The 27,835-nt window shown below is 47.8% G+C and overlaps 1 protein-coding gene across 9 annotated transcripts in view; it reads right to left on the bottom strand.

Annotated features, from left to right (window-relative positions):
* The window catches only part of dscamb (Down syndrome cell adhesion molecule b), an 80,830-nt gene that overhangs the window by 1,738 nt on the left and 51,257 nt on the right, over positions 1–27,835 (bottom strand). For 7 of the 9 annotated variants that reach the window (XM_055514243.1, XM_055514245.1, XM_029171277.3 and 4 more), the window contains 29 exons: positions 24,609–24,755; positions 24,018–24,296; positions 23,642–23,917; positions 22,866–23,162; positions 22,082–22,354; positions 20,629–20,907; positions 20,365–20,484; positions 18,237–18,416; positions 12,552–12,748; positions 12,072–12,168; positions 11,679–11,807; positions 11,409–11,576; positions 10,674–10,744; positions 10,306–10,549; positions 9,875–10,021; positions 8,975–9,130; positions 8,749–8,882; positions 8,366–8,519; positions 8,159–8,276; positions 7,716–7,882; positions 7,515–7,613; positions 6,649–6,837; positions 6,284–6,574; positions 5,243–5,419; positions 4,743–4,773; positions 4,353–4,468; positions 4,082–4,246; positions 2,832–3,032; positions 2,435–2,737 (listed from right to left, as the gene is read on the bottom strand). In XM_055514243.1, coding sequence (XP_055370218.1) covers positions 2,435–2,737; positions 2,832–3,032; positions 4,082–4,246; positions 4,353–4,468; positions 4,743–4,773; positions 5,243–5,419; positions 6,284–6,574; positions 6,649–6,837; positions 7,515–7,613; positions 7,716–7,882; positions 8,159–8,276; positions 8,366–8,519; positions 8,749–8,882; positions 8,975–9,130; positions 9,875–10,021; positions 10,306–10,549; positions 10,674–10,744; positions 11,409–11,576; positions 11,679–11,807; positions 12,072–12,168; positions 12,552–12,748; positions 18,237–18,416; positions 20,365–20,484; positions 20,629–20,907; positions 22,082–22,354; positions 22,866–23,162; positions 23,642–23,917; positions 24,018–24,296; positions 24,609–24,755 — 5,205 coding nt within the window. Of the gene's footprint in view, positions 1–2,434; positions 2,738–2,831; positions 3,033–4,081; positions 4,247–4,352; positions 4,469–4,742; positions 4,774–5,242; positions 5,420–6,283; positions 6,575–6,648; positions 6,838–7,514; positions 7,614–7,715; positions 7,883–8,158; positions 8,277–8,365; positions 8,520–8,748; positions 8,883–8,974; positions 9,131–9,874; positions 10,022–10,305; positions 10,550–10,673; positions 10,745–11,408; positions 11,577–11,678; positions 11,808–12,071; positions 12,169–12,551; positions 12,749–18,236; positions 18,417–20,364; positions 20,485–20,628; positions 20,908–22,081; positions 22,355–22,865; positions 23,163–23,641; positions 23,918–24,017; positions 24,297–24,608; positions 24,756–27,835 lie in introns of those variants that run through there. The other 2 variants (XM_029171280.3, XM_029171288.3) reach the window with 2 other exon arrangements.

The raw sequence follows: 27,835 nt of genomic DNA, 5'->3' as shown, positions 1-27,835 counted from the left end.
GTAACAGGAAGCTAAACATTACAACGTTATCTGCGCTGCCATTGTCGGAGGGGGGGGGGGGTGTCCCATGATCCTATCGTGCTGTGATGATCCTGGATGTTTGACTAAATCTGTGCCGTGGGCTTTTGTCTTGATACGTGCTTGCATTCGGGAAGTGTTGGAAAGTCTGTTGGTGCTGAAAGTTTACTTGCACTGTAGCAGGATAAACACTGGAGTCTGGAATAAGTGAAGTGAACAACCGATGGAGAGACTGTGGCCCAAGTGGGTGATAAATGCTTAAAAGCTGAAACCATAATTGTCTGAGGTGTTAAATGTAATGGAGGGAGTCATTAATGATTCAGACCAGTCAGGTTATGGTACATCTAGTGCGACTGTAAATACTGTATTACATATTTAAAAGGCGCTGTTGGCTGACCTGGGGTCTGCTTCCTTCCTTCCTTCCTTCCTTCCTTCCTTCCTTCCTTCCTTCCTTCCTTCCTTCCTTCCTTCCTTCCTTCCTTCCTTCCTTCCTTCCTTCCTTCCTTCCACGCTGAACCAAACGTCTTTACATTCGTCTCTCAGGGAACCAGACACCGACTTCCACCCACAGAACATTGCCGAGAGCACGTGTGACACGTATACTACCACCCCGATGTGCAGACAGACTGACATGTACAGCACACAACCCACAGCTATCACTGCTAGCCACCGAGCGCCGTCGCTAGCACAGGCGAGGCCCCATCTGCACATCAGGCGCAACATGTGACCTTGGAGAATGGATTTCTGGGTTCACGGCGAGAATGGATAATTGACCGCGTTTTATAATAAGCCCCTATTAGTGCCAACACAGATGATGAATGGCTAGAAGTGTTAATTGAATTAAATATAGATTTAAGTGTTTCTGCGGAAGCTCGTTAGAAATGTAGTTTGGAAATTCATCAGCCTGTAAATTGCAGATCATACAGTAATGGGACAGTGTGTGCACAACCGAGCTCTTTGCCAAGTCATTACTCTGACGTCGCTGAAGCCTCTGTGATGCTTCGCAATTGCTAGACCTGTGTTGCCATATTGTATATGTCACATGAGGCTCACACAGACATACGATATATTTAGCAGACTATGATAGAACAGCTGCTTTCCAGAGCCCTGAAACGACCGGTACAGCTGTAAAGGTTTATGAGCAACGTTGGCCCAATGGGTTCGGGCCCATGCGGTTCTGCAGATGCGATAACGTACTGTATGTGACTGTTACGCTCCCCTGAGGCAGGTCACCTGAACTTAGGCGATCCAGAGGGAGCTGAGTGAGAAGCTCTGCCTCTGGACAGGCCAGGTCGGCTCAGGTTGATGTGACACAGAACCTATGGTGTTGATGCTGGGTCATTCACCAGCCTGTCAGTCAAAGTGACCCCACGCTGGCTCTGGGTTTCAGTGGATTCATCCTGTGATACACTCTGAAAGTTTGAGCTGCAAGAACAAACTAAGGGCACTGTTTAGTGTTGGCTTAAAATACTACTGCATACTGATGAAGACCCTACTGTTTTAGTTCTAGGATCTATAACTGTGTTTTGTCCAGCTTCATTTATCATTTATCAGACTATATACCGGGTACCCAACAAATCACATACTGGACAGTACAAAGTGAGAAACTATGGTGAACAAGATTAATGCTAATCTTGTGTGTAAATGATCCTAGTGCCTGGAACTAAAGAAAACTTTAGTGAAACAACTCTAAAAGCAAAACTCTTCTTCAAAAGCATCCTTTTAATACGCCAAAAAAAATCCTTAAATGTTCCTAAAATGTAAGTGACACCACCTAATGCTGAGCGGCTTAGAGGCTGCTATTACACAAAATGGTCTCCACTGTGGCAGTTAAGTGGCGTTTTGTACAGAGCGACAATAGCCGGAGTTCAGGTTGACAGACGACCTTTAGTCGCTCTCGTCCTCCGGGGATTTGAGTCTGCTGTGCCGCGCGCACACGCTCAGAGCATAATGAGGTCTGAAACTTAAGAAGCAGATCTGGTGGCCTCAACTCCTGTCGGGTCAAACGCAGGATTCTGGGATAGTGTACGTTACCTTCGCGCAGAGAAAGGCTGGTGCTGCTGCAGGAGGGGACACCCCCACCAAGCCTAATTATCACGGGCCCCGGACACATTATAACATGGCAGCAGATGGAGCGATAGATGGAGTGTGTGCGTGTGTGTCAGGGAGAGGCGTCGGTGTCTGTTCAAACGGCCTGCGACTGGGCCAGCAGCACGTCGGCGTGCTCTTAATTGATCGGCGGGTCATGTCGGGTGAAGCTACAGGCGGAGGAGAGAGAGCAGCCGACTGTGGATGTGGGCCACAATAACATAACTATACACACTCGCTGTGTGCAGGAAGTTGCTTTAAGGCTTTACTGTTACTGCGCTTTGTGCACGTTGACCTGACGTGACCTGAAGGTGAGAGCGTTCCTCACCGGGCCTGTGCGCCTTGGGCACCGCCATGTTCATGACGCGGCTGACGTCCTGCGGTTTGGGCGGCGACGCCGTGAAGCGGCAGATGCCCGACTCGGACGGCGTGCTGGAGGTCAGGCTGTCGGTGTAGTCGTTGGTCCCCGCCGTCATCTGCTCCGACGAGGTGTCGGAGATGAAGCACTCGGTGATGGTGAACTTGGCGTGGCGCAGCTGCTCCTCCATCTTGGCGTGCTCGTAGGCCCGGGCCAGCTCCTCGTAGGTGGAGGACGCGCTCTCCGTCGACACCATGCTGCTCCGCGCGCGATCTGGGGCCGCATTAAAAAAAAAAAAAAAAAAAACGCACCGTGAGGCCACGGCTTCGACGCCGGCGGCGCTGGACCGGTGCGACGGGGACTCTACCTGTGTCCTGCGAAGGGCTGACGCTGTAGCTGTCGCTCTCCTTGTCCACGGAGCCGGCGGCGCGCGGCGTGGGCAGCCTCCAGTCGGTGGTCAGGGTGTGTGAGGAGCTGGTGGGGTGCGGCCTGTTCAGGGTCCACTGGCTGGCGTAGCGGCTCCGGGCCGCGGCAGGGCCGGCTTTGGCAGTGCGTCGGGCAGTGGGATCTAGGCACACGGCGAAGAGCAGGTATTGATTATTATGAAGTTAGCGTCAGGATTGAACTTTTATTCTAGTGCTTCAGTGCCGAAATTCGAACTGCTAATCTACAAGGACTGGGTTTGTAGCAGAGGACGGAGGGAAAGCACACGGTGTTTCCTGCTCCCAGTGAACATTAGCACCACAGCTCCATGCGGTAACATTATCATCAATCACAAGCTCCAACTGCCTCCACTCAGACGCACAAACAGTATCATATTCAGTCTGACCCAGACAGGCGGCTGCTCCATTCACCGCAAGCCAGATCCAAACGCGGCCCTTTGATAAAAGCCGGGACTGGATCTGTGCGCTGAAGAATGGTGGCGGTAACCGTAGCAGCAGCGACGGCGAGGAGGGAGGAACCGGTGGAGGCGTTCAGGCGACAGCGGGAAGCAGATGAGGTGAAAGGCTGAGCCAGCAGTCCGACTTCATGCCCCAGTTGCCAGGTTAAATGAACCAACGCAGTGGGAACCCACTTAATGCATGAGACTGTGACGAGCGTCGGACGGGAGTGCACGTGCACGTGCACGTGCACGTGTTTGTCAAAAGCATGGTGTTACAGGAAAAGCAGGAGCTTTTCTCACTGCGCTTCTCAATCGGAACAGTTTGGGAAAATAAATGATAATATTTCATGAATCCAGCTAAATTCTGCCCGTCGGTGCGTTACTAATCAGGATGCTCGTGTGTGGTCGCGTGCACATGTGTGTTCTCAGGCCCAGCTGGCCGCTTGCACCCAGGTGAGGACGTGTCGCGGGGAGGCAGGGAGATCGCTCCTCTTCATCGGTTCTGCTTCAGCGCGGCTCCAACACCAGGCGCCGCCGCGTCTCCGCAATCCCACCGCTGGAAGGCGGATCGCGCGCCGCATCGGCTCCGCGTGCGATTGTGTCATAACGCAAAGGGTGCGGTACATGAACGGGACTGTGACTAATGCGGCTAGTAGAGGTTTAGTTTCAGCATCAACACAACGCTAGCATGGTAGTAGTGTTAGTAGTAAAGGAAAGAAATGTAGAGCACTGACGGTGGTGGGACTCACTGGTTCCAGGCCTGGCGTCAGACACGTCCACCAGTGGTCCAGTGGCCTGGGACAGAGACTGGTAGTGGACTGTGTGGGTCACAGTGGAGGACTTCTGCTTAGTTGCCTCCCCGAAGTCATTGTCTGTCAACAGCACAGTGGACCTGTCATCTAGGGGACAGCAAGAGGAATAAAATAGGGTTAGAAACAAAAGGGAAGCACAGTATTAGTATGATTAATATGGAGACTGAAAGGCATCACGTTGTCAGCATCCTACCGATTGTCTCCATGGTGTCCCTCTCCTCGATGAGGAGCTGGGCTCTGGGGATGTCGATGTGCATCCTCAGAGTCTGCTGCTGCTTGTTCACCGTGTCCGGCGTCCGCGTGTTCTTACTGGAGGCGATTAATGACAGAAATCCATTACTTTTTCGCCAGCGTGATTTATTTATTTTTTATTTTATTTTTTTTCGCACCGTGTGGCACAAATGCTAATTCAATTCCATTTAAGTTTGAAAGTAGCTGTAAGAAGGCAAGAGGGACAGCAAATCCTCCGTGCAATATATTTGATTTTTCCTGATAGGAAGCGTAACCCTGGGCTACGCAGTGATTTATGTCCACTGCTTAGAGGCAAAGCAGCGAGCATAAATTAAAGTTTAAGCACACGTACCTCATCAGCATTTCTGCCAGGCTCTTGGCATCTGTAAAGTCAGCACAGAGGTAGTTAATACCATAATAGTCCTGCCTTAGTTCATCAGCTACAACGATGAAAACGCTATGACAAGTTCTCGGAAAGGCGAAGAAAAATGTCAGAGGGATAAAAACGATAAAAAACGTTTTATCGTCCGACACGCGGTCTTGAATGATGTGTTCAAGTGCATGTTTACACAGTCCGTGCTCCGGACGCTCAACAGCTCAACTACCCTTTATGCAAATTTACTTTGACTACAGACATGTTTGCTAATGTGAGTTCTGCTTGATAAGCATCTATTCTACACTGCTGGATGTTGCTGCACATAATGAGCATTATGGTGACCCAGTAAAATACCACATCATCTCTGCTCTTTATCTGAGGGCAGCGAGAACAGGGCACCTCTAGAAGCAACAGCAGAGTCTGATCTTTTATCCTTTAAACATGTGTAGAGTGTAAATAATCCCACTGTGTGTCACCTCTCAGCCGCTTGAGCCGTTGCTCCCTCCTCCTCCTTTTTAGCACCATGAGCATGATGAAGACCAGAACGGCGACCACGAGGACTGAGGTGATGGTCACCACCATCTTCAGACCTCCACTGCCAGACATGTTGTCAGAGATGGGGTCTCCTGTTTTCAGCAGGGGAGGGATGGTACCTTGAAGGGAGCGGACATATTGAGACCTTTATGAGACACACAGGCCGACCTCTGAACGTCTATGGGGGCGGGTGTTGGGCTTCTGGCTGGATCACAGCTTTCAGTTACGTATATTGAGTCTACGTTTATGCTCAGATGGGAATAGACACCTCGTTTTGCTTAAATGTCATTCACTCCCCTCTCACAGCCCAAACATGTAGCCGATCAAAGCAGATTCATTGGTTTGGCCCAGACTATACTGTACTATAGTGTGCTGTGAGTCTCCCAGGCTGCTGAGCTGAACTAGACCTACTGTAGTAACACACACACACACACACACACACACACACACACACACACACTGAAGCCCTTTCACTGGCACATGCACTAACATCCTGACAGGCAGCTTACACATCTCAGCAAAACCCTTCAAAGGAAATTAATGAATAGTCTGTTCACCACGGCGCCCTCACCACCTCCTCTCCTTCTTTTACAGCTTATATGCCGCCTTTGTGTATGACTGACACAATCTGCAGCCCGAGGCAAATAAAGCCAGACCGTGGCCCGCTTCCTCGCCCAACTGAGCCGCTGGATTACCTGTCAGTTCCTTCAAACGCTGACAAAACAGTCTGATGCACAAATAAGCGTGGAGCACACACTGTGCCGTAGGCGGCACCGGCCCAAACAGCTGCTTCACAGAGAGCTGCACGCCTTTAATGTCGTTAGGCACAACAGCATAATTGTCGCCATTGGTCTTTATGCCCATTTTTCTTTCCACTGTCAACGGACATGATTATGTTTCTACCTAATTATCCCTCAGATGCGCAGACTTGTGCTCGCGCTGAGCCACTAATGAACCCTGACGCGCGCTTCGTCCAAACTCACTTCCATCGGCGTTGAGCGTGGCGAAGGTGACCCTCTTCTCCGCTGAGCCGGCGCTGTTGGTCACCTTCATCTGCAGCTCGTACCAGGTCGCTTCCTGCAGGTCGTACAGGATGTAGCTCTTGGTCAGCGACGTGCGCTGGGCCGTGGTCCAGGTGGCCGAGTCCACGGCCCGGTACTCCAGGATGAAGGAGGTGATGGGACAGCCGCCGTTGTTCCAGCCGACCAGATTGAGCCTGGCCCGGGTGGAGTTGATGCTGGTGAAGAGCTCGTGTTCTTTGGCAAATTGGGGTTCTGGGGGGAAGACGGAGAGGTGAGTGCCGTGAGTGCCAGGAACGCGGCCGTCGGCCGAAAGCGACTCGTCCCACCTTTTCCGTGAGTCTTTGCTTCGATGATCTCGCTGATGCGACCCGGACCCACTGCGTTCTGGGCCGTCAGGGTGAATTTGTACCAGGTGCCACACTTGAGGTTCTCCAGGCGGTATGAGCGCTCACTAGGGCTGATGGGAAAACTGCCCCACTGCTCGCTGTTGTCTTCGGAGTACTGCAGGATGTAACCTAGAGAAAACGGGGGACAGACGATTTAGATACAGAATTCCCACTTCAAAGCAGCTATTGAGATTGATCATCTGTTTAACATCTATACAAATAGGCTCACATTCAGACAATTTACTAAATCTTATTGGACTCCTGAATATTATTCATGTGATAATAATCATTTTCCAATTGCTTTTTATCTAATTTGATGGCTATAATATGTCAGAAAACATGGATTAGGTTTTTTTTTATCTTGTCAATGTCTAAATTAGGTCATGGGGGGATAGTTTTCAGATCTGTGTATTCTGGTGATAGATGACACCTTGAGCAGGGAAGCGAAACCAAACACACAGAAGATATCACTTACAGGCTTTGGAGAAAGTGCCCATGATTAGGAGCAGTGATAGATCACCACCAGTAGCCTGACTGTGACTGGGCTTTGCTACTGATGGAGCACTTTAAACTCTCACTTGAACAGAGTCAATCTTTCTTGCCCGGTTTTAATCTACATACTGTATTAGAACTCAGGCAATCAGCCTCACAGACCAGGGGTGTGAGACTGGAGTGAAGATGCAGCAATCCAATTAATTATCATAGCGAGCAGTGTAAACGTATTGTATTTCGCTAGTGTTTGTGCACATTAGATCAAATAAGACTTTGTCAACTGTGCTGCTGTCCAGGCTGCGTGCTGATCTCACCTCTGATGGAGCTCCCTCCGTTGTCTCCAGGTATCCATGACAATGTGATGGATGTGGTGGTAGTCTTGGTAACAGTGAGCCGCGGTTGGTCAGGAGGGACTGCGGATGTGAGCACAAACACAAAATTAGGATTACATTTAATATTTTATTAGATTAAGACTACTGCACGTGCAACTAAACAATAAACCCTTTGCTACTTGCCTTGGACCTGCAGGTTGAGCGTGATCTCATCCGATCCCCAGTTGTTGCTGGCAACGCAGCTGTAGTTCCCAGAATCCTCTGCTTTCACCGTGCGAATAATGAAGCTGCCGTTGCTGTGGACGCTGCGGCGGCCGTCCACCAGGACGGGAGTGGGAGTTCCATTAGTACTGGATTAGAGCGAGACAATTTTAGGGCTCTTGTTCAGCGAGATGATATCCCAGAAAGTTTCATTATGTACATATAAAAGCTGAGATCTAATCAGGCTCTCACACACACGCCACCCGTGGCTCTGGACCAATGGACCTTCACATCATCCCATATACTGTACATGTACTGTCTGTTGCATTGAGAACTCAATGCCCACTTTTCAAGCAATTTGACAAAGCCTACTTTTTTAATTACATGTTCTAGGGTTCGTATTTAACAGTTTGTGTGTGACTTACTTTCCTTTGAGCCACTTGATGGTAGGAGGAGGGTCTCCAACAGCCTTGCAGGGTAAGACAATGTCCTTCATCCAGGGAGTGGTCACTGTCCCATTGAAGGTTAGAATCCTGGCCGGAGCTGAAAGGACACGCACAAGGTAAAAGCTTTGTATATGGTGTTCAGAGACTGGCAGCTCAAGCACTACTGTATCAGTAACAATGGTGCACCTTTGGCCAGTGGCTCCACTGTGATCTTCTCACTGTTGTTTCCATGGCCTGCAGCTGTCACAGCAACAACCCAGATGCTGTACTGTCTGTTACGAGCCAAGTTTGGGATCCTGTAGAAATATGCATCTGGAGACGCTTCGAACTCACTCATCACCTGTAAAATGAAACAAGACTTTGATGTAACACCGGCTAGCACCAGAAAAAGGCCATTTGTGAACAGAAGCTGTGAGTTTGGTCCATGGGTTACATGCTAGTCTACATGCTACTCATGGGATGTTGCCATGAGGGTCACAGTATCACAGCATCCCAGTCCTTTCTGGACTCTGGTGCTGAGTGGGAGTTTTCAGAGACACCTGGATCTCGTGGTATACAAATGCTATTACCATCGGATGCAGGTTGGAGCAGAAGACGATGTATTTCCTGATGATGCCGTTGAGTTTGAGTGGCGGCAGCCAGGAGACAAACACTACTGAGCTACTGGAGGCTGCAGCCTTCACTCCTGCTGGAGGACCAGGCACTAAGGACGCAAAGAACACAGCACCTTTCAGTTCACCGTGTCCATTGCCTTTGTTCAAGCAGTAAATATTGACATTGGGTGGGTTTTCGTACCATCCTCTTTTGTGCGGACGTAGATCTGTTCGCTGCGGACGCCATCTCCAGCGTTGGTGAAGGCTAAGACCTGGATGCTGTAGTTGGTGTACTTCTCCAGCCCATCCAGCTCCAGAGACGGCTGATTGGTTGTCACGTTCCGAATCTCACCCAGTTCTGACACAGGAAGGAAGACGCATTGTTAAACCTAGCTTTTGTTTCCACCTCCTCTCCTCACGCTGCCATTCACCGATGAGGCTCTTGTCCTGCAGTTATTGCAATGTGAATTATTGATGGCGAGCAGTCAGACTGCAGGTTGGATTAATGCTACTGGATCTGCTGCAGTATACTGTATGTAAAATGGAAAAATGCTCATAAGCCACAAATAATACTTTTATCAAATACAAACTGTGTTAGCCTATTCTATTTTACAATAAGAAATAATGAATGAATTAACAGTTAAAATAACACTACCATATGATTGAAATGTTACTACTAATAATAATTGATTAAATTATACATATGGTTTATTTAATAATTGACATTTAGGCTCTAGAGAATGTGAAAATCCAAAATGAGGAGTTTTAAACTTTGGACAGTGTAGAATGGGTAACTATTGTAGAACTGTGGAACTAATGTATATCCTACAGAGGGTGATAAATGAGGTACAGTTTTTCCTTTGTTCTAATGGATTACAGTGTCTCATGATTGTGCAAAGTGATAAAGGGAGTAAACACACATTCACAAAAAAGAATCTAACACCACCTCTGCAACGTATGAAGCCTATTACAATAAGACGATGCCACAGCTCCCCCTAGTGGACACAACAACACAACACAATCGAAACCAGGCGAAGCGATGAATCTACTCATTTGAGGTATTATCGTATGAGGCAACTAACAAACAAGTGGCTGTTAATACCTCCATCCGGCAGGTTGGCCCAGTAAATGACTCTATATCCCTGCAGGTTTCCATTCAGAGCTTCTCTGGGCAGCGGCATCCACGACAGGGAGATGACCTCTGGAGACTTGGCCACAGCCAGGACATTCTCAGGAGGTCGAGACGGCACTGCCAAAGATGCACGAGAAGAAAATGCTGTATATTATAAAATATAAATGCAGCAAATGAACCTTAAAGCTAGATGATATCAAATCAGTACTGGAGATAAGTGCAGTCAATTAAATCCAATGCAACAAGCTACAGAATAACTTCTAATTTCTTCAAAGTTCTAATTTCTCTAATGCGTGCACATGTAATTCAATGATTGTCCACTAGAGGGAACACTCACAGCAGCAATGAGACTGCAGGAATATGCTCTTTACAGCAGCTCTACTAATCTCAGAGATCCTTACCGTCCTCCAGGGTCTTGGTGACCACCTGCTGTGAGGACGGTCCAGTTCCTGCCCTGTTCGCAGCCTGGACCACCACGCTGTACTGGGTGAACTTCTTCAGGTTGTCCAGCACGATGCTCTCTGTGGTATCGCCCGTTGTGTCCACGCTGATGATGGTGAACTGGTGACTGCCACCGGGGCTGTACTCCCTGTAGCCCACCTGGTAGCCGCGGATCACGCCGTTCTGCAGGTGCTTCTGAGGAGGCTGTGGGACGAGCGGGAGGAGAGAAAGTGATTGAGGACCACTGCCTTTATTCCATGCTAACTATTCAAATGCTAAATACATGACTCACGACTCAGTAAGAAAAGGTAAATAGAATCAGCGGTACCTTCCAGGAGACCTTGATGCTCTGCGGGGAGGTGGACTCCAGAGTGACATCTTGTGGAGGGCCGTCAGGAGCTGCGTATGAAGCACCATTCAACATTACTGCCTTACTGTGTTTCAGTGGGATGGACGATAGAGCCGTTTGCTTTTCATCTGGCTCACGACCACTAGATGGAGGTGTTGATTTGAGGATTAGTCCTCTCTCTCTTTTCTCTCTCTCTCTCTCTCATCCCTGCTTCTGGCAGGTTGAGCCTCAAATTAAAAATAATTTTGAAAACACTTGTAACATCACGAACATTAGCCTTTGTAAATAGTGTAGTAAATGTCACAGATTCTATTTAAACCTCTCGACTTATGCCTGTTAGGGGGACCATTATGTGCACACATAGAGCTGATTAAAAGCAGCAGCGAACTGATCTGTTTCCCCGCATATAAAAGATGATGGTCTCCATTTAAAACAACTATAAAACAATTATGCACAAGATGACTTCAACAGGCTTGAGAGCTGGGAGGAAATGGACACTATATATGAGGAGATCCAGCATTTATCCCAAGTATCAATTATCTACCTACAGTAAATGTATAAGAATAAATCACAGTGGCAACGATTAACAGTTTAAAGACTGTGATTAGAGTCAATCATTTTACGTAATGGGAAAATTATTTCATCCGCATCCAAGTTCTGCTTTTTATGTTCTAACCGCTTTGAAGCTGCGACAGGACAAGATTACTCCCTGACCTGCTTCGTCAGTGGTGATTGTGAGCTCGTTGCTAGGGTTGCTGTTGCCGATGATGTTCTTGGCAACCATGCGGATGTTGTAAGTGGAAGAGGGATGGAGGTCAATGATGGTGGCCTGGTTGAGCTGCGGTGACACATCTTTGGTTACCTGGGCTGACAGCCAAGACGCTGGGGAAGGAGGGAGGAGTATTTGTCAGCCGATATTTGAACGTTTTACTAACTGATAAGCACATAATATTAGCGCAGGCATGAAGTGATTGGTTGAACTACCTGATTTGTTCTTGCACTCGATGTCGTATCCTGTGATCGGGCTGTTGCCGTCAAAGCCCATGGTCCAGCGGAGGGCTATGGTTCGGTCTTTCACCTCGCGGATCTCCACCTCCGGAGGGTCGGGTGGTTCTGAGCAAACGCAATGTAAGAAAGCGTGTGAGAGGAAGAGCAAACACTGGATGGTGGGCAGAGCAGACGGATGTATCTGATTATTCTGCCGGTGATTTCCCCAGAGAGAGCTGGAGTCACACTGCGCAGAAATTAAATTAATAAATGAAGGAATTAAGCAATAAATGAGGGAAAACTTTACTACTCCCCGAAGGAACTCTGTCTTCTACCAGAGACATCCACTGTAAGAGCACCTATCCGAGCCTGGGCTGCGGGGGAGCCTACCTTGCACTGTCAGCTGTATGATGCCTCGGTCTTCGCCAAAGGAGTTGATGGCGTGACAGGAGAAGAAGCCTGAGTCCTCACGAACAGTGGGCATAATCTACAGAGACACACAACACATGCGGCGTTCAGGTGGGAGGAGGGTGGGAATCTGAAATTCTGCCTCATCCCGCATGATGGGCAGTGGCAGTGGCCTCGTCCTTTACTTTGGGATAAAGCAGAGGGAGAGGATCCAATAGGAGGCTGCACACGTGCTTCTTTCATATTCACCCCGTGTTTTAATCTACATTAAACAGAACTGGAAGGTGTCCTTTTACATGCTGCAAAGAGATTTGAAGATTGTGTGGCCATGTTCTAGCCCCAGCGTATCGCAGCATCTCTGCTCTCCATCTGTCTGAATAGATAAAACATGACAGAAGCCTGACGTGCTCCAAAAAATTAGATTCCAAACGCCTCTGATTTAGAGTGAAAGTGAACACTTGCCACCAGCGTGGAGACGACTTCGTCTGCCACTTCCTTGACAGTGACCACGTATCGACTGGTCTCCGGGTTGATGATGCGTTCTTCTTTCTCCCAGCGCACCATGATGGGCTTCTCCCCGTGAGCTATGCAGCTCATCTTCTTCTCCTCGCCCTGCGTGGCCAGCGTGGTGTTGGGGTAGGACGTGATCATGGCCGGGACTGGATGGGTGGGACAGCGGATCAGGAGGTGGATGAGAATAGATAGAAAGATGGGAAAACGATAACGGCCAGTTAAAACATGTGCAGGTAAATGTTTTCATTTGTGTAAAACAAATTTTCCCACGGTAAGTTGGTGCATTTGACCAAAACCAATGGGGATTTCCAACATGTTTCCACAATAAAGCCTAAAAATAAAAGAGGGGACACTAAATCTTGCATGACTGTATGCATTTATACAATAAAAGAGACTCCTCTCCTGTTTGTTGCCAATTACTGTAACCGTTTAAACACTCCTGGGATCAGCATGAAGTGAGTCTGCTTGTCTCCTACAATACTGGAAACGGAGGCCTTCGGGTGAACCCGTGCCTGCCGACTGGTACGCGCTGCTTTCTGCCGATGAGGCAGAGGATCAGAGAAGATTGCGGTGACACCTGACTGAACTCCCATCGGTCTGCACGCGCAGCCAGTCTGGCTCCACGCCGTAACCGCACACCGGGCTCATTAGCAGCACTTCCAGCCTGTGTGTGACTGCGTCGCTGTCATTCGGAGGCATGAGTATCTGTTGTGAGTGCCTCGCGCCCAGACTACTCACACTATTCTTACACTTTCTTTCATTCTGCTTTTTTTTCTACTTGCAAAAACACTTAAAGGTGATATTGACAGCTAATGATCTTGAAAAGGTTTTGGATTATACCACATTAGTTTTAAGAGTAGGAATGAGGAGTTGTTACACTAATCTTTATCAGTAAAGGCATTGCAGACATGACTATTATAGAACTTGGCAGAATAAAAATGAAACAATACTATCAAAATGTTTCATCAGAGCTTTGTTACTGCAAAGTGTAACGTCAGCCAACCAAAACTGTCAAATGAGTAATTAGTCCATCTTTATTTACATTAGACATGATAGAACTGACAGAAATGTATTAAAAGTGTGTGTGTGTGTGTGTGTGTGTGTGTGTGTGTGTGTGTGTGTGTGTGTGTGTGTGTGTGTGTGTGTGTGTGTGTGGGAGCTAAGTGGGCGAGCATGCAGAGCAGAAAAGACTCGTGCTCATGACACGTCTCAGCCACACTACGCGATGGAAGAGAGAGCGAGCGTGTAACCCTGCAGCGGTAACTGTGATCCCTCTCTCGCTCTCTCCCTCGCTCCCTCGCCCTCTCACTCCACATCCCTCTTTAGGCTCCCACCAGGACATCGATGATTTAATGATGAGAGAGACCACTTTGATTATTCATACCCAGCAGACGAGTCCGCGGGCCTCGCTGTTAACTCACAGCGACACATATATTTGAACATATGCAGACATGCATGAATAAAAACACACACACGCACACTGCATACACAAAAAAAGACAGACAAAGCTACTGAAACTGCACAGGCTCACAATAAACACACACACACACACACACATACACACACACATGCAAGGATGCACACATGCAGTAGAGCTCCCCCCGGGGCCAAACTGCATTTGTAAATAACTTTGTAATCATTTGTTTTGGCCTCACACAGGCACCGGCCTGGTGCAGTCTGCTCACACTAGAGCGCCAGGAAGGTTACACAGTCTCAAGTCAATTAAAGTGCTTAAAATCATAAATGATGATTTAGTACTTTGCATGTGTGTGAATAGAAATTTCTCAGACAACCCAATTAGCAGTACACTGAAATCAAAACATTTTTCTCTTCTTCTGTCACGCATATTGTATTATTATGAACCTTTTCACGGCACTTCATCAAAACTCATGTGGGCACCACAGATGAGCCAAATCTGGACAGAGCACCGTCAGCCAGCGATCTGTAATAAACTGATCACATGACGGCCCTCCACAATTTGGCTGCGATGAGCTATTATCTCCTAAAAAAGTCCACGATGTGACTGCAGCAGTCGAGCTCTAATTTGTGTCCTGTGACTTAAAACAAAGAGAATTAAAAAGAACACGCACACACACGCACACGCACACACACACACACACACAAATCCCACGCACAAACACAAACTACCATGTTTCTCTGTCTTTTTCCTCCTTCTTTGAGGCAGCCAGCAGAAATCAAACGGCGTGGCTGTTTGCCTGTGTTCGTGTGCAGACCCCCCACCCCCCACCCCACCACCACACACACACCTCGACATGATGGAATGTGTCAGACTTGGGACTGCCAACGTTTAAACCTCATCTCTTATTCACTCGCGGCCCCTCCCACTCCCTCGCTCCCTTCACCATCATCCCCTTTCCCACTGCCCCCGCACAGGAAATCGCTGATTTATTTTGCATAGCAACTATGAATTTTAAGTGAGTCCTATTAAAAGAGTCTCCTTAGCCCCTTCTCTAAACGTTATTGCTCCGTAACAGGAGGTATTTTCTCCATCTAAATTTGAGACCTTGGCAGTGCAGGTTAACGTCACTGAAGCTCATGTTTATATCGATAAAGGGCACAAAGACAGTTGTGTATTGCTTTTGTTTTAAAATGTGCAGCATTTATGTTTGGGTGTATTTCCCACAGACTTACATTCATATATGACTATGCATAAAAAGTGTGCATGTGCATGTGTGGCCGTTTTGTTTATACATGTGAATGAATCGTGATTTGCCCTCCCTAAAGCCGTTGTAACAGATCTTAGTTGTGCTTCAGTGGCCTGAGCTGGGGCTACTCGCTTGCTTCCTCCTCGTCTCATCGCTATGCATCCGCTGTGCTGCTCTCACAGGGCCCCGGGCTAAACCTATTCTTTTTGATAGCCCATAATTGCTCGGTTGATGTATATTTTTTAATATCCAGCGATATTGCAGGGGCCTGGTAATAAAACACAGGCAGAGGAGAAAGTGTGAGTGGGAAGAGGGGAGACAAGACAAGTGAAAAACAGAGATCTGGGGAGGTGGAGAGAGGGGGGGGCAGCAAAGGCAGCGAGTCGCAGAAAGGAGGAGAGGAATATACAGGAGGGGAAGCAAATCACCCTGGGTCTTGTAATCTTTTGAACAACAGAACCTCTCATCATCTGACCATTTGTGAGGAAACTAAAGTAGCATGAGGGACAAGAAACAAACTAGATTCAACACACACATCCCAAATTTCCCCCCACTTACTATCTGCCGAATTAATGACAACATACAGGGAGAATAAACAACACAAGGCCTATTAGGTTGCAGAACGCTTTATACAGTAACTGCAAAGGAACTCACTGGAGACCTGAAATGATTTTTGAGTTTTCTAAACAGATCCTGATAAATAAGTAATCAACAGCAACAATGTTGTTTTGTCACTCTACAATTTAAAAAAAAGGACTAACAGTGGAAAAACATGCACTGAGTCACAGAGGAACTGAGAAGACAGATGTATGATTATTTCAAAGTATGATGCATGACTCTAATATTCATCAGGGATTAAAACTCTATTGTTAGCCGGGTGATGCAATTAAAATAAAAAGGGATTTTTAATTGATAAATAAATGTTTTTCTATGTTAGTTTTGGGATTTAGACACTCACAGCTGCCAGCGATTGAACAAGAGTGTAAAATGAAACAAGTAACGTATATTTATCTTTCATAATCTTTCTCTCATTACTGGAAAAGTAAAAAAAAAACAACAAAGACAGCCACAGAGTGCAAATAAAGCAGAGAAACATGCAGACTGCTCTTCCCCTGAGCCCCTTCGCTGCTTCTAATTGTGGTATCGACGTATTTAAGTGAAGCAAAAATGCACTCAGGAGCTTCAGCCTCTCATAATGTACACACACACACACACACACACACACACACACACACACACACACACACACACACACACACACACACACACACACACACACACACACACACACACACAGTACAGTAATGAAATGAATTCAAAGTATGCATGATACTAGTGGGTGTGATTGATTTTAAAGTTTTCACACATATTATAATATGAGATAATACGAGTACAGTTTGGGGAAATATGCAGATTTCTTGAAATGGTGGGATGGGATTTTTGCTGAGCTGGCTCCTAATGAGCGGCCAGTGGCAGCAGAGGAGCTGCGTCATAGGCCCAAAGAACTCACAGCGGTTTCCCGTAATGGGAATGACGCTAGCTATGAAGTAGGCATGTCAGTGCTAACTGGATCTGCAACGACTAAGAGCTTTTACATGAGGCCGAGAAATTGAATTCAGCAACAAATGGACAGTGTGAAAAGAAAAAAAGTGCAACCACTGTTTTACAATGTGTTACATCAATACTGGCATCAACATAGTTGCACAGTGTTTTAAATGTGAACAGTATTTGGCAAGTTTTAAGTCTGTGTTGTTTTCATACACGCAAGTTGGAGGGAAGTTGAGATGGCAAGAAACAAAAATATGTTCATGAAATGGGACTGCAGAAGGCCATAATTTAGTAGTATGATATAGTAAATTACATTCTATTAAATACTAAAAACAGGTTTAGTACCTAACATGGTTTTCAAAATGTAGAAAATACTTCTGAGTTCTGCAAATAATCATAATTAAGTAAAAAATGTCAGTAGTTCGGCATTATTTACCAAATTAAATCTAGTAATATTAGATTCAGTAATGTTTTGGGGGGAACTTGATTAATAGAATAACAAGCTCATCAAAAATACTGCACAACTGAATCTTTACATATTTCTGGCTCTGGTCTCTGGAGGACAGATCTGTGTTTTACAGACCAAAAGCCAATGTAATTTAATATGTTTACTGAGGTTTCTTTTTCTGCTAACAACAGGAAAAATACACAGTGTCTTATATATGTCTTAGAATTCTGAACAAAAGCTCTATGTGTTTACAGTATATAGACATTACACACAGGAGCTGTATCTCCAATCTTTACAGTATCTCTACTGTTTGAAAAGAGAAAAGTTGCACACGCTGAGAGTCTTGTTCAGCTGCAGCCATCGCTGCTCACTGCTCAGTAGCAGAACGGAAGGAAAAAGGGTGAGTACAGGCGACTTGCTGCATAGCAACCGGCCGCTACAGGCAGCAAACTGACCTATGAAAACACAGAGAGCGCCTTCTCCTCTGAGCCCACGGCAGCACTGACGGCTTCACACAGCGGCTGCGTCACCGACACAAGTCGAACCGCGACACGCCAGATAGCATGAACGAGGAAGTCAAAGGTCAAAGGTCAAGGCAAGACAGCGTTCAGCCTCAAATTAAACCCCTGTTTCATATTGAATGTAACTGTATGTACAGTATGACTGCAATGCATACGTGTGACTGGATGGGTGATATACAGTCACAGAACTAGGTTTTGGAGCGGTGAGGAAACCAATGTACTGTGAGCGTGGCTGGCCGTCAGTGGGGCTCCTCTTGCTCCAGATAGATAACGGTGGCAAAGGAAAAATAAGAGCCAGTCACATCTAAGCACCATGAAAATGAGGAGCCACTCCTGGCGCTACGGGGGAAGAGACCCGCAGCCAGGGACATTAACCCTCATCGCCTCCACGCAGCTTGTCTGAGGAGACTCACATTCACGCAGTGTGAGGGAGCAGAAGCAGAACCCTTACTTTTGACGGTGAGGTACATGGACTTGCTGACGTCCGCTCCCACGTCGTTGCTGACCTTGCACAGGTAGAAGCCGCTGTCGTCCTCCAGCACGTGTTTGATCAGCAGCGAGCCGTTGCTGAGCAGCTGGACGCGTGAGCCGCTGTTCAGGAGGATGGGCTGGAACTGGGGGACGCCGGCACCTGGACGCACGGGGGGGGGGGGGGGGGGGGGGGGGGGGGGGGGTCAGGAGAGGACAAGGCAAACGAAGACACCGTCAGATGACGTCTGTGTTTACAGATGGGACGACAAAGCCCATCAGATTTGGGGAGGATTGTAAACACGTTTCTTAACACCAGGACTAAATCCTTAAAACGCCGAGCAGCTGCTGAGCGGAGCGAACTGGGCCGAGCTGCCGGCGTGACGCGATCACAACCGGCGCGCTGCTCGAGTTTAACGAGGAGCGGACAGGAAATCTGTCCGATTTCTTATTCGGAGGTACTGCTTTTGACACGATACTGTATCACAAACGGATCAACCACATTGTGATGTCATTTAAGTTGGGGGCAGATTAATCCACTAGGCCTGGATTTGTGTCTTGGCATGTGTCTGTCCTCAATTCCCAAAAGTCCGGTAGAATTGATTTTTAAAATCTGCCACTAAAACATCATTGGACTAACTGGACTTGGCATTGATGACATATTCTGGCTCGCGACCTGAGCGTAATTATCAGATTCTAGCATTGAATTAAACAGGCTCACGCATCACTTTAGGTGGCTAACATCCTCGGGGCGGTCGGGTCGTGGCGTGTAGTGATCAACACGCCTTCCTCATGCTCGTGTGCGCTGAGCGTTGAGGTTAGCGTGTAGAGATTAGGCCGTTCAGGGAGCTGTGGGTTTCCGCTCTGTAATTAAAATGCAGTGAGGTGGCCGTGGCCAGTAAAGGGTCAAGTGGTGGCTTTGTTCTCGGAGCGAGAGAGACTTTTGTTCTTCCTTGAATTATGGATTTTGCATACCCAAACAGTGCTAGTCCGTATGCTAATAGCGGCTGACCTTCACTTACTGTTCCATATCTCCCAGAGACACTCATCTGGCTCGCAGCTACTCCTGCTGCAGTAAAACCACGACGAGCAGCTGCTCTCTGGATAAACTGCCCTCTGGCTCCCAGCAAATTGGAGCCACCTGACTGAGGTCCCGAGTAACAGCATGTTGTAGAGAAAGATGCTTAATAAAAGAGCCGGGCTCGCGTGACCCCAAAAGTCGCGAAACTCGCAGAGACCCGGCCTGGTCCGAAGGAGCTAATCAGGCATGAGGCCGCGGCCGCACACGCAAATCCCATCAAAGGCCCAGAACACCCCAGATCTGCTTCTCGCCCTCCTTTGATCATGGGGGTCTGGCACGTGCACGCGCGCGCGCGCGCACACACACACACACACACACACACACACACACACACACACACACACACACACACACACACACACACACACACGCACTTGTTCTTGTGGTGCTGTTGGTGATGCTTTCATCCCTGGTTATATGGATGATGGAGCAAACACCTGGGGCCCTCCTCTTCATGTGCCCTGCTCAAGTGGCTCAACTCACCTGCTGCCTTCCCGCCCGCTCGCCTGCTTCACTCTATCGGCCCCCGTCTGTCTGTTTTTGTCTCTGTCTCTCTCTGAAGATTCTCAAATGATGCAGGTGGAGGCCCTCAAGCCCACAACCCGTGATTTCACATCAGATGGCTTTGTGTGTGTTTGTATGCGTGCACGTGCACACACACACACACACACACAGACACACACACACATATGCAGCGCCTGTGGAAAAAGCTAATCGAATCCACTCGACTGCAAAAACAATGCTACTGCTGGATCAGCTGTGTACAGCACTCGGAGACCAGCCAGGCCAGCGGTACCGTAATGTAGCTGGCCGTTGTTGCAGTGATCTTCTTTATCTTTGTCCTTTGGCAATAATCTAAAAATGGCCAGTGTTGCTGCATTTATAAGACGCATGGAACAAACAAGCTCTGATTAGAAGTTGAATATTGTGTAACACTGCGTGTCTGATTTTAAATGTGTGGTTTGTTCCTTGCTCCCTCCACGCTGGCAGATTCACCCTCTGCGGGTAACGCATGCTGTACTTTTTGTACCTTTGGAGTGTTCCCATACGATGGTGGGTGGTGGGTAGCCTTCAGCTGAGCAGTTAAGAGTCACAGTTTTCCCATAGATGCCATCTTGGTCCTCGGGCTGAACGACAAACTGAGGAGGAACTGGACACACAGACACACAAACAAGCAGCTGGTTAGCGCTGATACGGAGAGGTCTTTGGCAGCTTTGGGACCAAAATTTGGGACACTGTGCCTGCGGATTCAGAATCACTGCAGGGTTGGTTAAAATGAGCGAGCCTGTCTCACCCCTAACGATGAGCTGACTCTGGTGCTCCACGGCGGCAGCCTCGTTGCGGGCGATGCAGGTGTAGTTGCCGTTGTGGTCGGGTGTCAGGTTGGAGATGCGCAACGAGCTGGTGAAGTCAATGTTGTCCACGGTGACGCCCAGGCTGGCCGGGATCGGCCGCCCGTCCTTCTGCCAGGTGATGTCGAGGGGCCGGTCGCCCGACATGACCACGCAGGGGATGAAGACGCGCTGACCGATGGTGAAGCGCTGGAACTCGAAGGGCTGGATGTACGGAGGGACTGCAGCCGGACGAAGGAAGAGGTGGAGACACACAGAGGCTAACTGTGACTCAAGCCTTGACTTATTATGGGCTTTTTCAGGAAAAACCCTACAGAACTATTTTCCGTCTTACGTAAAGCCGAGCGATCTGCAATGATCGACCTCAGACTGGAACATTTTGTCCTTTAACTACAAAAATGTACAAGAGCGCACAGGAACTGAGCAAAAAATAACTGAGGGGACTCGTGAGGTTGAGCCTCAGAATTCCACGTGAACTTGCTTACGATCCACTAACCTACAAACTCCCCCGTCTTCCAGCCCGACTACTACATCAGTCTCTTACCTCACCCACTCATGTAAAACCCCAATTACATGAATAGCTCAGAAAATAACAAGTGTTCCGAGCCAATGGCTGCATAATATAATTACAGAGTCACACAATAAGATGTATTCAAATTGCCTGTCTCTGGGAAATCTCCAGTTATCACACAAGTCATCTGTGTTTGAGTGTCCAGTGAGTTCAAATAACAGTGAAATAAGCAGCACTTTAGCAGCTTATTTAATTCACAACAAAGTGGAGATAATGGACTCCAGGGATCCCCAAAGACACTCCCGCATTTTAAGCATGAGCAGAGTAAATTAACGAATGCACTTGCTCCCTATTGCACCACTGGGAAGTGTTGCTTTATATCATTACTCTCTCTTCCCTTCTCGTTCTCTCCACCTCTGCCGCTCTGTCTCGCTCCACAGTAAAGTGTAATATAGTGACAACAAGCTAACACAGCGTACAGTGGCAAGGAAATGGGTCATAATGGGAGGGAAGCCTTTTAAAGCTTAAAGCATTACAGGTTGTAAGGACTCAGTGGAGATAAGTCACTCAGCTCGGTAATATCGCTAATACACTCTTCATAGGCTACGCTGATGTACTGAGGAGTGTAAGCTAGAGTCGGCCCGGAGAGTGTGGAGAGTCTGAAGCTGTGGAGACAGGCTGCTACTGTAGCTGCAGCCCTTTAGTAAATGATGAGATATTAGTGCAGATTTAATAATCTGACTTTCAGCAAGAAAAGAAATCCAGACTAAGGGGCATATTTGGGAAAATGTCGACCTATTCCTTCAACAAGCTGCATAAATTCAAATATCTTATCAGACTAAGAATGCAATGAAAGTCAATTAATAGTCATTATGTCTCGTCACCTCTCACGCGGACGTGGACGCTCTGCGAGTCCATCTTGTTGGGCTGGACCATCACCTTGCAGTTGTACTCGCCGGCGTCCACCTGCTGCACGTTGCTCAGCTTCAGCGTGCCGTTGTTCTCGAAGGCCCGCTGCCGGTGGTTGAAGGGCAGCAGGGCGGAGTTTTTGTACCACTTGATGGAGTAGTACGGGTAGCCGATGACGCGGCAGTGGACGAAGGCGTCCCGCCCAGCGATGGCCGTGATGTTCTTCATGGGACGGATGCTGGCGCGGCCTACAAATTGACAGAGAAGCAGAGGGGTCCCTCTATAAGGGCACTTGGTCCAAACTGGCAACCACAGAAATCATGACGTTCAAGACTGAGCAGCTTTTCAATTAATAATATATAAATATTACAAAACAATAATAATTACATAAACACTAAAATTACATAAAATCACTTTACCTTTGTGAAGAGCTGCTCTCATAATCGCACACAGACACACATGAGCACTCACACACACAGAAGACAAACATGCAGGACCCCTGGCTAATTACGGACCGTGTAATATGCAGGAACGCTTATGTGAAGCAAAAGGGGATAATTAACATGGCCCAAAAATACAGGCATGTAGGAAAAACACAAAAACTACAAACGCAAGTAAACATTTAAATTACTACACAATTTAAATATCTTAAAATCTTCGGCTCGCAGCTTGGCCGGCCCACCACACGGACGCACGCAGACACACACACAGACACAGTATGTATATTGGTGTTCTTGGAGGAGCTGATTTGACAAGCACCTCTTACGTTTATTCGAGCCTGGTGGTACACGACCCCGGCCGAGTTGCTGCACGTGCACCGGTACACCCCGCCGTCCTGCACCTGGGTGTGCGTCACGTTGAGCTGGCTCACCACGTGGCCCTCGTGCGTCTCGTAGTGGCCCAGGTGGTGGTGGCTATCCTTGATGACGGGGTCGTCGTCCAGCGACCAGGTGCAGCGCGGCGGCGGCGTGCCCTTCACGTTGCAGAGCAGGAAGACGGGCTCGTTGGGGTTCACCACCTTCTCACTGAAGGAGGACAGTATCTTCGGGGTTCCATCTGTGGGTTAATCAGGATTTAATCAGACTCCTGGGTTTGTGCGTTTAACATTTAGCATTAGCATTAGCATTAGCATTAGCGGTGCCGCACATCAGTGCGTTTCATTCCGAGCGGTGATCCAGGAGCTTTTCCTCCCAGACGCAGAGAGCGGGCAGCTTTTTGAGACATCTATGTCTGCCTTCTGCTGCTCTCTGATAATCTAGGCCTGTTCCACATGATTATAGATTATCAATATCTTCTTTTTACAGCTCCCTGGCCACAGGAGACAGTTGCCTGAGCAACGCTGCCAAGGTAAGCTATTGGATTCGCGTGCATGCGTGTGTTTTTTATACGTGTTTGTGAAGCCTGAGATGATCATACTAACGGTGGCCTATGGCAGAAAGTCACAGCAGGACGGCTACAACGCACGCATTCGCATCGATCCTCGAGGCGGGCGTTTGTTTCTGCTAACTCACTGATCACGGCCACAGCGGTTTCACCTTCGAGTATGACTTGCACGAAGTCCTGAGCCGACATCTTGCCCTTCCGGGCGAAGCACTGGTAGGCGCCGCCGTCGCTCTTGGACATCCCCTCCATGATGAGGTTCTCCCGGTTGAGCCCCGCGAAGCGCACGTTGTTGCCCGGGTAGATGATCTCGCCGTTGCGGTACCACGACAGCTCGTACTCGTCCGAGCCGCTCACGCTGCAGGACAGGGACACCTTGCTGCCCACGCTGCCTTTCACCTTCCGAGGGCTCACCACGACCTTCAAGGGCTCTGGGAAAACAAACCAGGCCAATTCGGTTTTTGTGGGGCCATTCGTCAAATACATATATCGCATATCCGCACAGATAGATCAGAATCCTCCCTTCCTCACGTTTGACATAGAGCCGTCCCATGACCTCAGCGTTGCCGTAACTGTTCCACACTTCACAGACGTACGTCCCGGAGTCACTGGGCTGCGCGCTCTCTATCAGCAGCCCCGTGATGGTCTGGCGGAAACGACTGTCAGGCTCCAAAGGGCTGTTGTCTTTGAGCCAGCGGTACTTTGGCGTTGGGTAGCCCGAGGCCTTGCAGGGCAGCTCCACTCGATGATTAATCATCACCTCACGGTGGTCAAACCCATCCAAGATGCCTGGCTCAGCATTGGTGGGGTCTGGAAGGAGCAGAGAATTTAGTGTTAATTAGTGGTGAGCATTGCCAGGCACTTGACAGTATAATCCAATATTGATTTTGGGGGGTCAAGATTCAGTTCTGTATACAGTATATTTTGCTACGTGAAGGGGAGAAGAGAGAAACTCTGTGTTTTCGTACTTTTAGGCAGAATTTCATTCTTACAGACACTTGAAAACACGCTATAGAATGGTCTCTGTCCTGTACATACAACCATTTGTCTGCCTGAGGCATGTGTTAAATATTAATATGTCTTAATATTACCATTCATTTTGCAAACCTTTACGACACTGACCTGACACGATGAGACGGGCGCTGTTGCTCTGGCGCGTCTCACCCGTGTAGCGGTGGCGCGTGGTGCAGCGATAGTTGTTCAGCCCATCCTCAGGCAGGACGTCCACAATGTACAGGGCTCCCGTGGATGTGATGAGATATCTTTGTCCTGGAGAGGAGAAGAGGAGCAAATGGATGACGCATGGCTGTGTGGTCATCACGGACGTGACCCAATCAGTTTTAGGGTTTCTCTCAGTCTCAGTTCAGCTGTTTTTTATTCGTATGTGACATTAAAAGTTCACAGGGGTAATATAAAAATAATGTAATAATTTCGATTCTGGATTTGAGATCTTTATTAATCCCAGTAGAAACTTGTTCATAACCTGTGCTAAATATTTAAAGCAAGACCATAAACATCTGTTACATAATCTGTTTCGCCAACATAATGGGACATAAAGGATCCATAGATATAAATATATAACATTCTGTATATCCTCACTGGCGCCGATGTCTGCAATAGAAAGCCAATCCTTCTGCGGCTGTCACAGCTACTACAGTAATATTATGTTAATTCTGCAGATCAAACCAGGCTGAGTGGGGTTGTCAACATCCATAAGGAAAGAAGCCTTCCGCTTCGCCGTCACATGGATGCCCACAGTCCCCTGGGAGCAGATAGATGTCAAAACTGATCGAAAAAGCAATTTGCAGGAGATTGTCTTCACTGCGCGGCGGCGAGCATGCGAACGCAGAGACCGAGGCCCAACACCAGGCAGAGGCCGCGACGGAGGAAACGCCGCAGGACGGAGGAAAGTGCCGCTGCTCATGTAGGAATTGGTTTGATCTTGCACCTCTCCCACGTGATTTGTGTTTTTTCTACGCGGTGTAAAAATCTGAAATATACGGCGACGCGCGGCTGCTTTGCTTTCACAACTCCATGTTATCAATGTGTCAGTGATCTCACAAACCGCTCACGGTTTTAACGCTAGCGTGACAAACGTCTGTGGAAGTTGGTTTTAAAATTTGTCCCCCGGAAAATATAATTGCGACTGTGCAGCGGGGAGATTACTAAAAGAAGAATCTAAACCCATCAGAGTCCTCTGCCGCTGAAGAAGGTTAGATTTCTTAAAATGTCTGACTGCTTAGATTAGCAAAAAAATAAATCTGTCTCTGTATTTGATTTTGATTGCAGCTCGTATCTGAAGGCAGTTCTATCTAAAGCAGAAGGAACTAGGGCTGTGGGAGCTGCTATAGCGGATTAGCGCTGGCTAATTCATTTAAGTTGAACAAGGCCGGTGAAGGATTTTCCTCTAAAACCAAAAGTTTGATTTTCTAGTGTGATATGTATTTTTTCTAATGCGTGAAATCACACGTTTTGGCAAAACAGTGCAGGTTTTCTTTTTCATGCCTGGTAACAATAAAACCTCCACAGTTTAAAACAGAAAAAGTAATTGAGATTGTAAGGTCATTGTCAAAGCGTTGCGTGTTTCAACATTTCACTTGAAACCATAATGCATAAAAGAAGAGGAGCAGCCTTAATACGCTCACATATTTTTGATGTTTATACATGCAAGGAAATCAACCTTGTGAGGTTAAGCAAACCAGAGGAAAACAAGTAGGAGGAGCAAAAAAAAATCACACAGCTATTGTAAACATTGACCTAGATAGAACCGACAACAGACTCCACAGTTTTGATGTCCTGAAGGGCCTCCCCTGGTTTACATACATGGCTGCTGTTCAATGCTCAACCAGCAACTAGAATCTATAAAGAAAGAGAGGGAGGTGTGTGTGTGTGTGTGTGTGTGTGTGTGTGTGTGTGTGTGTGTGTGTGTGTGTGTGTGTGTGTGTGTGTGTGTGTGTGTGTGTGTGTGTGTGTGCAGATGCCCGAAGCCATGCGCTCACGCCAGTGTGTGAGTGAGACAATTGGTGGGAAGAAATCTTCTCAGAGGCTGAGGAGGCCGTTTTTTTTTTTATTTTTATTTTAAAAGATCATAAAGCATTAATGTTTCTCATGTGTTTCTATTTTTTCTGAATTTTTCCAGAAAACTGCAAATTGCTTTGTTGTTGCTGATGGTGATGAGCCTGTGATCGATACGCAACAAGCCACACACAGACGAGATGCATCTCGGCAGCGTATTGAAAAAAGATAAAAACCTTGAAAAATACATATCACCCAGCAGCAACTAAACAAATGCAGACGTGTTCTCCTGAGATGTCCACTCCACACACACACACACACACACACACACACACACACACACACACACACACACACACACACACACACACACACACACACACATCGCCTTTCTCCCTTTTTTCTCTCCTCCCTTCTGGCTTCTCCATTTTGATTCTGTACTGGTCCTCTGAAATCTCACAGTGGAATCCATCTTGAGTGAGACAAAATGGTATTTCACTCCAGCCGCTGTGAGCTGCTGCAATTTTCTCTTCAAGCACCTCTATGCTCCTGTGATGCCTTTTAAGACATCAGAGCTCAGTTATTGTGTTATGACAGAATGAAATGCAGCCAGAGGAGCCGCTGCAGCAGGGAGGGGATTCAAAATGAGACCTATTGTGTTCGGCTGCATTCTATTGTGTTTCCTCTCTGTGACCCGCTCCCCTTTAATTCCTCCGCTTTGTCTTTAACTCGGTCACTACTTCAGCATCCAGTCATTCTTCAGAAACGATGCAAACAGTAAACCGGCGTCGCCGCTGAGCCGCTATGGATTATTTACGGCAGAACTCGTGGCCTCAGACGCATCCCAATGCTCTGGACAGAGATCTGGAGGCGCTGGTGCCGACGCGGACCCCCGGCCCCGCCGCCGTTCGCAGGCACCGCCGCAGTGAAGTGAAAAAGTGCTCCACTCCACCAGACGCACTTTATCTAATCATCCCCACTTTGCCAGAGACAGAATCTAATAGGAGCAGCGGGCCCTCACTCTCAGCGGGCTAAATAAGCCCCGACGTACAGATGAGCTAGTGTCACAGCGTCCTCGGCGGCGGCAGACGCTCTGATGTCGCTGCCATTTAAATGAGAGCGGAGCTGGTCACACGTGCGCTGACAGTGTGCGGCTCCGTGCCTCGGCCGGAGGAGCCGTAAACTATCAGGCCATCCTGCATTTTCTAGATGCTGCATGTTAATTAAAGGGAATTTTATCATATTCCACTAAGATGTGATCAGAAAATTCTTTAGCTACACATGAAGGGAGCCCTGTTATGTATAAATACCTTTTATTCATATTCATTCAAAAC

The sequence above is a fragment of the Betta splendens genome, chromosome 13 (assembly GCF_900634795.4).
Source record: "Betta splendens chromosome 13, fBetSpl5.4, whole genome shotgun sequence".
Classification (NCBI taxonomy): domain Eukaryota; kingdom Metazoa; phylum Chordata; class Actinopteri; order Anabantiformes; family Osphronemidae; genus Betta; species Betta splendens.
Note: the sequence above shows the minus strand (reverse complement) of the source record. Positions and strands in the feature narration are given on the sequence as shown.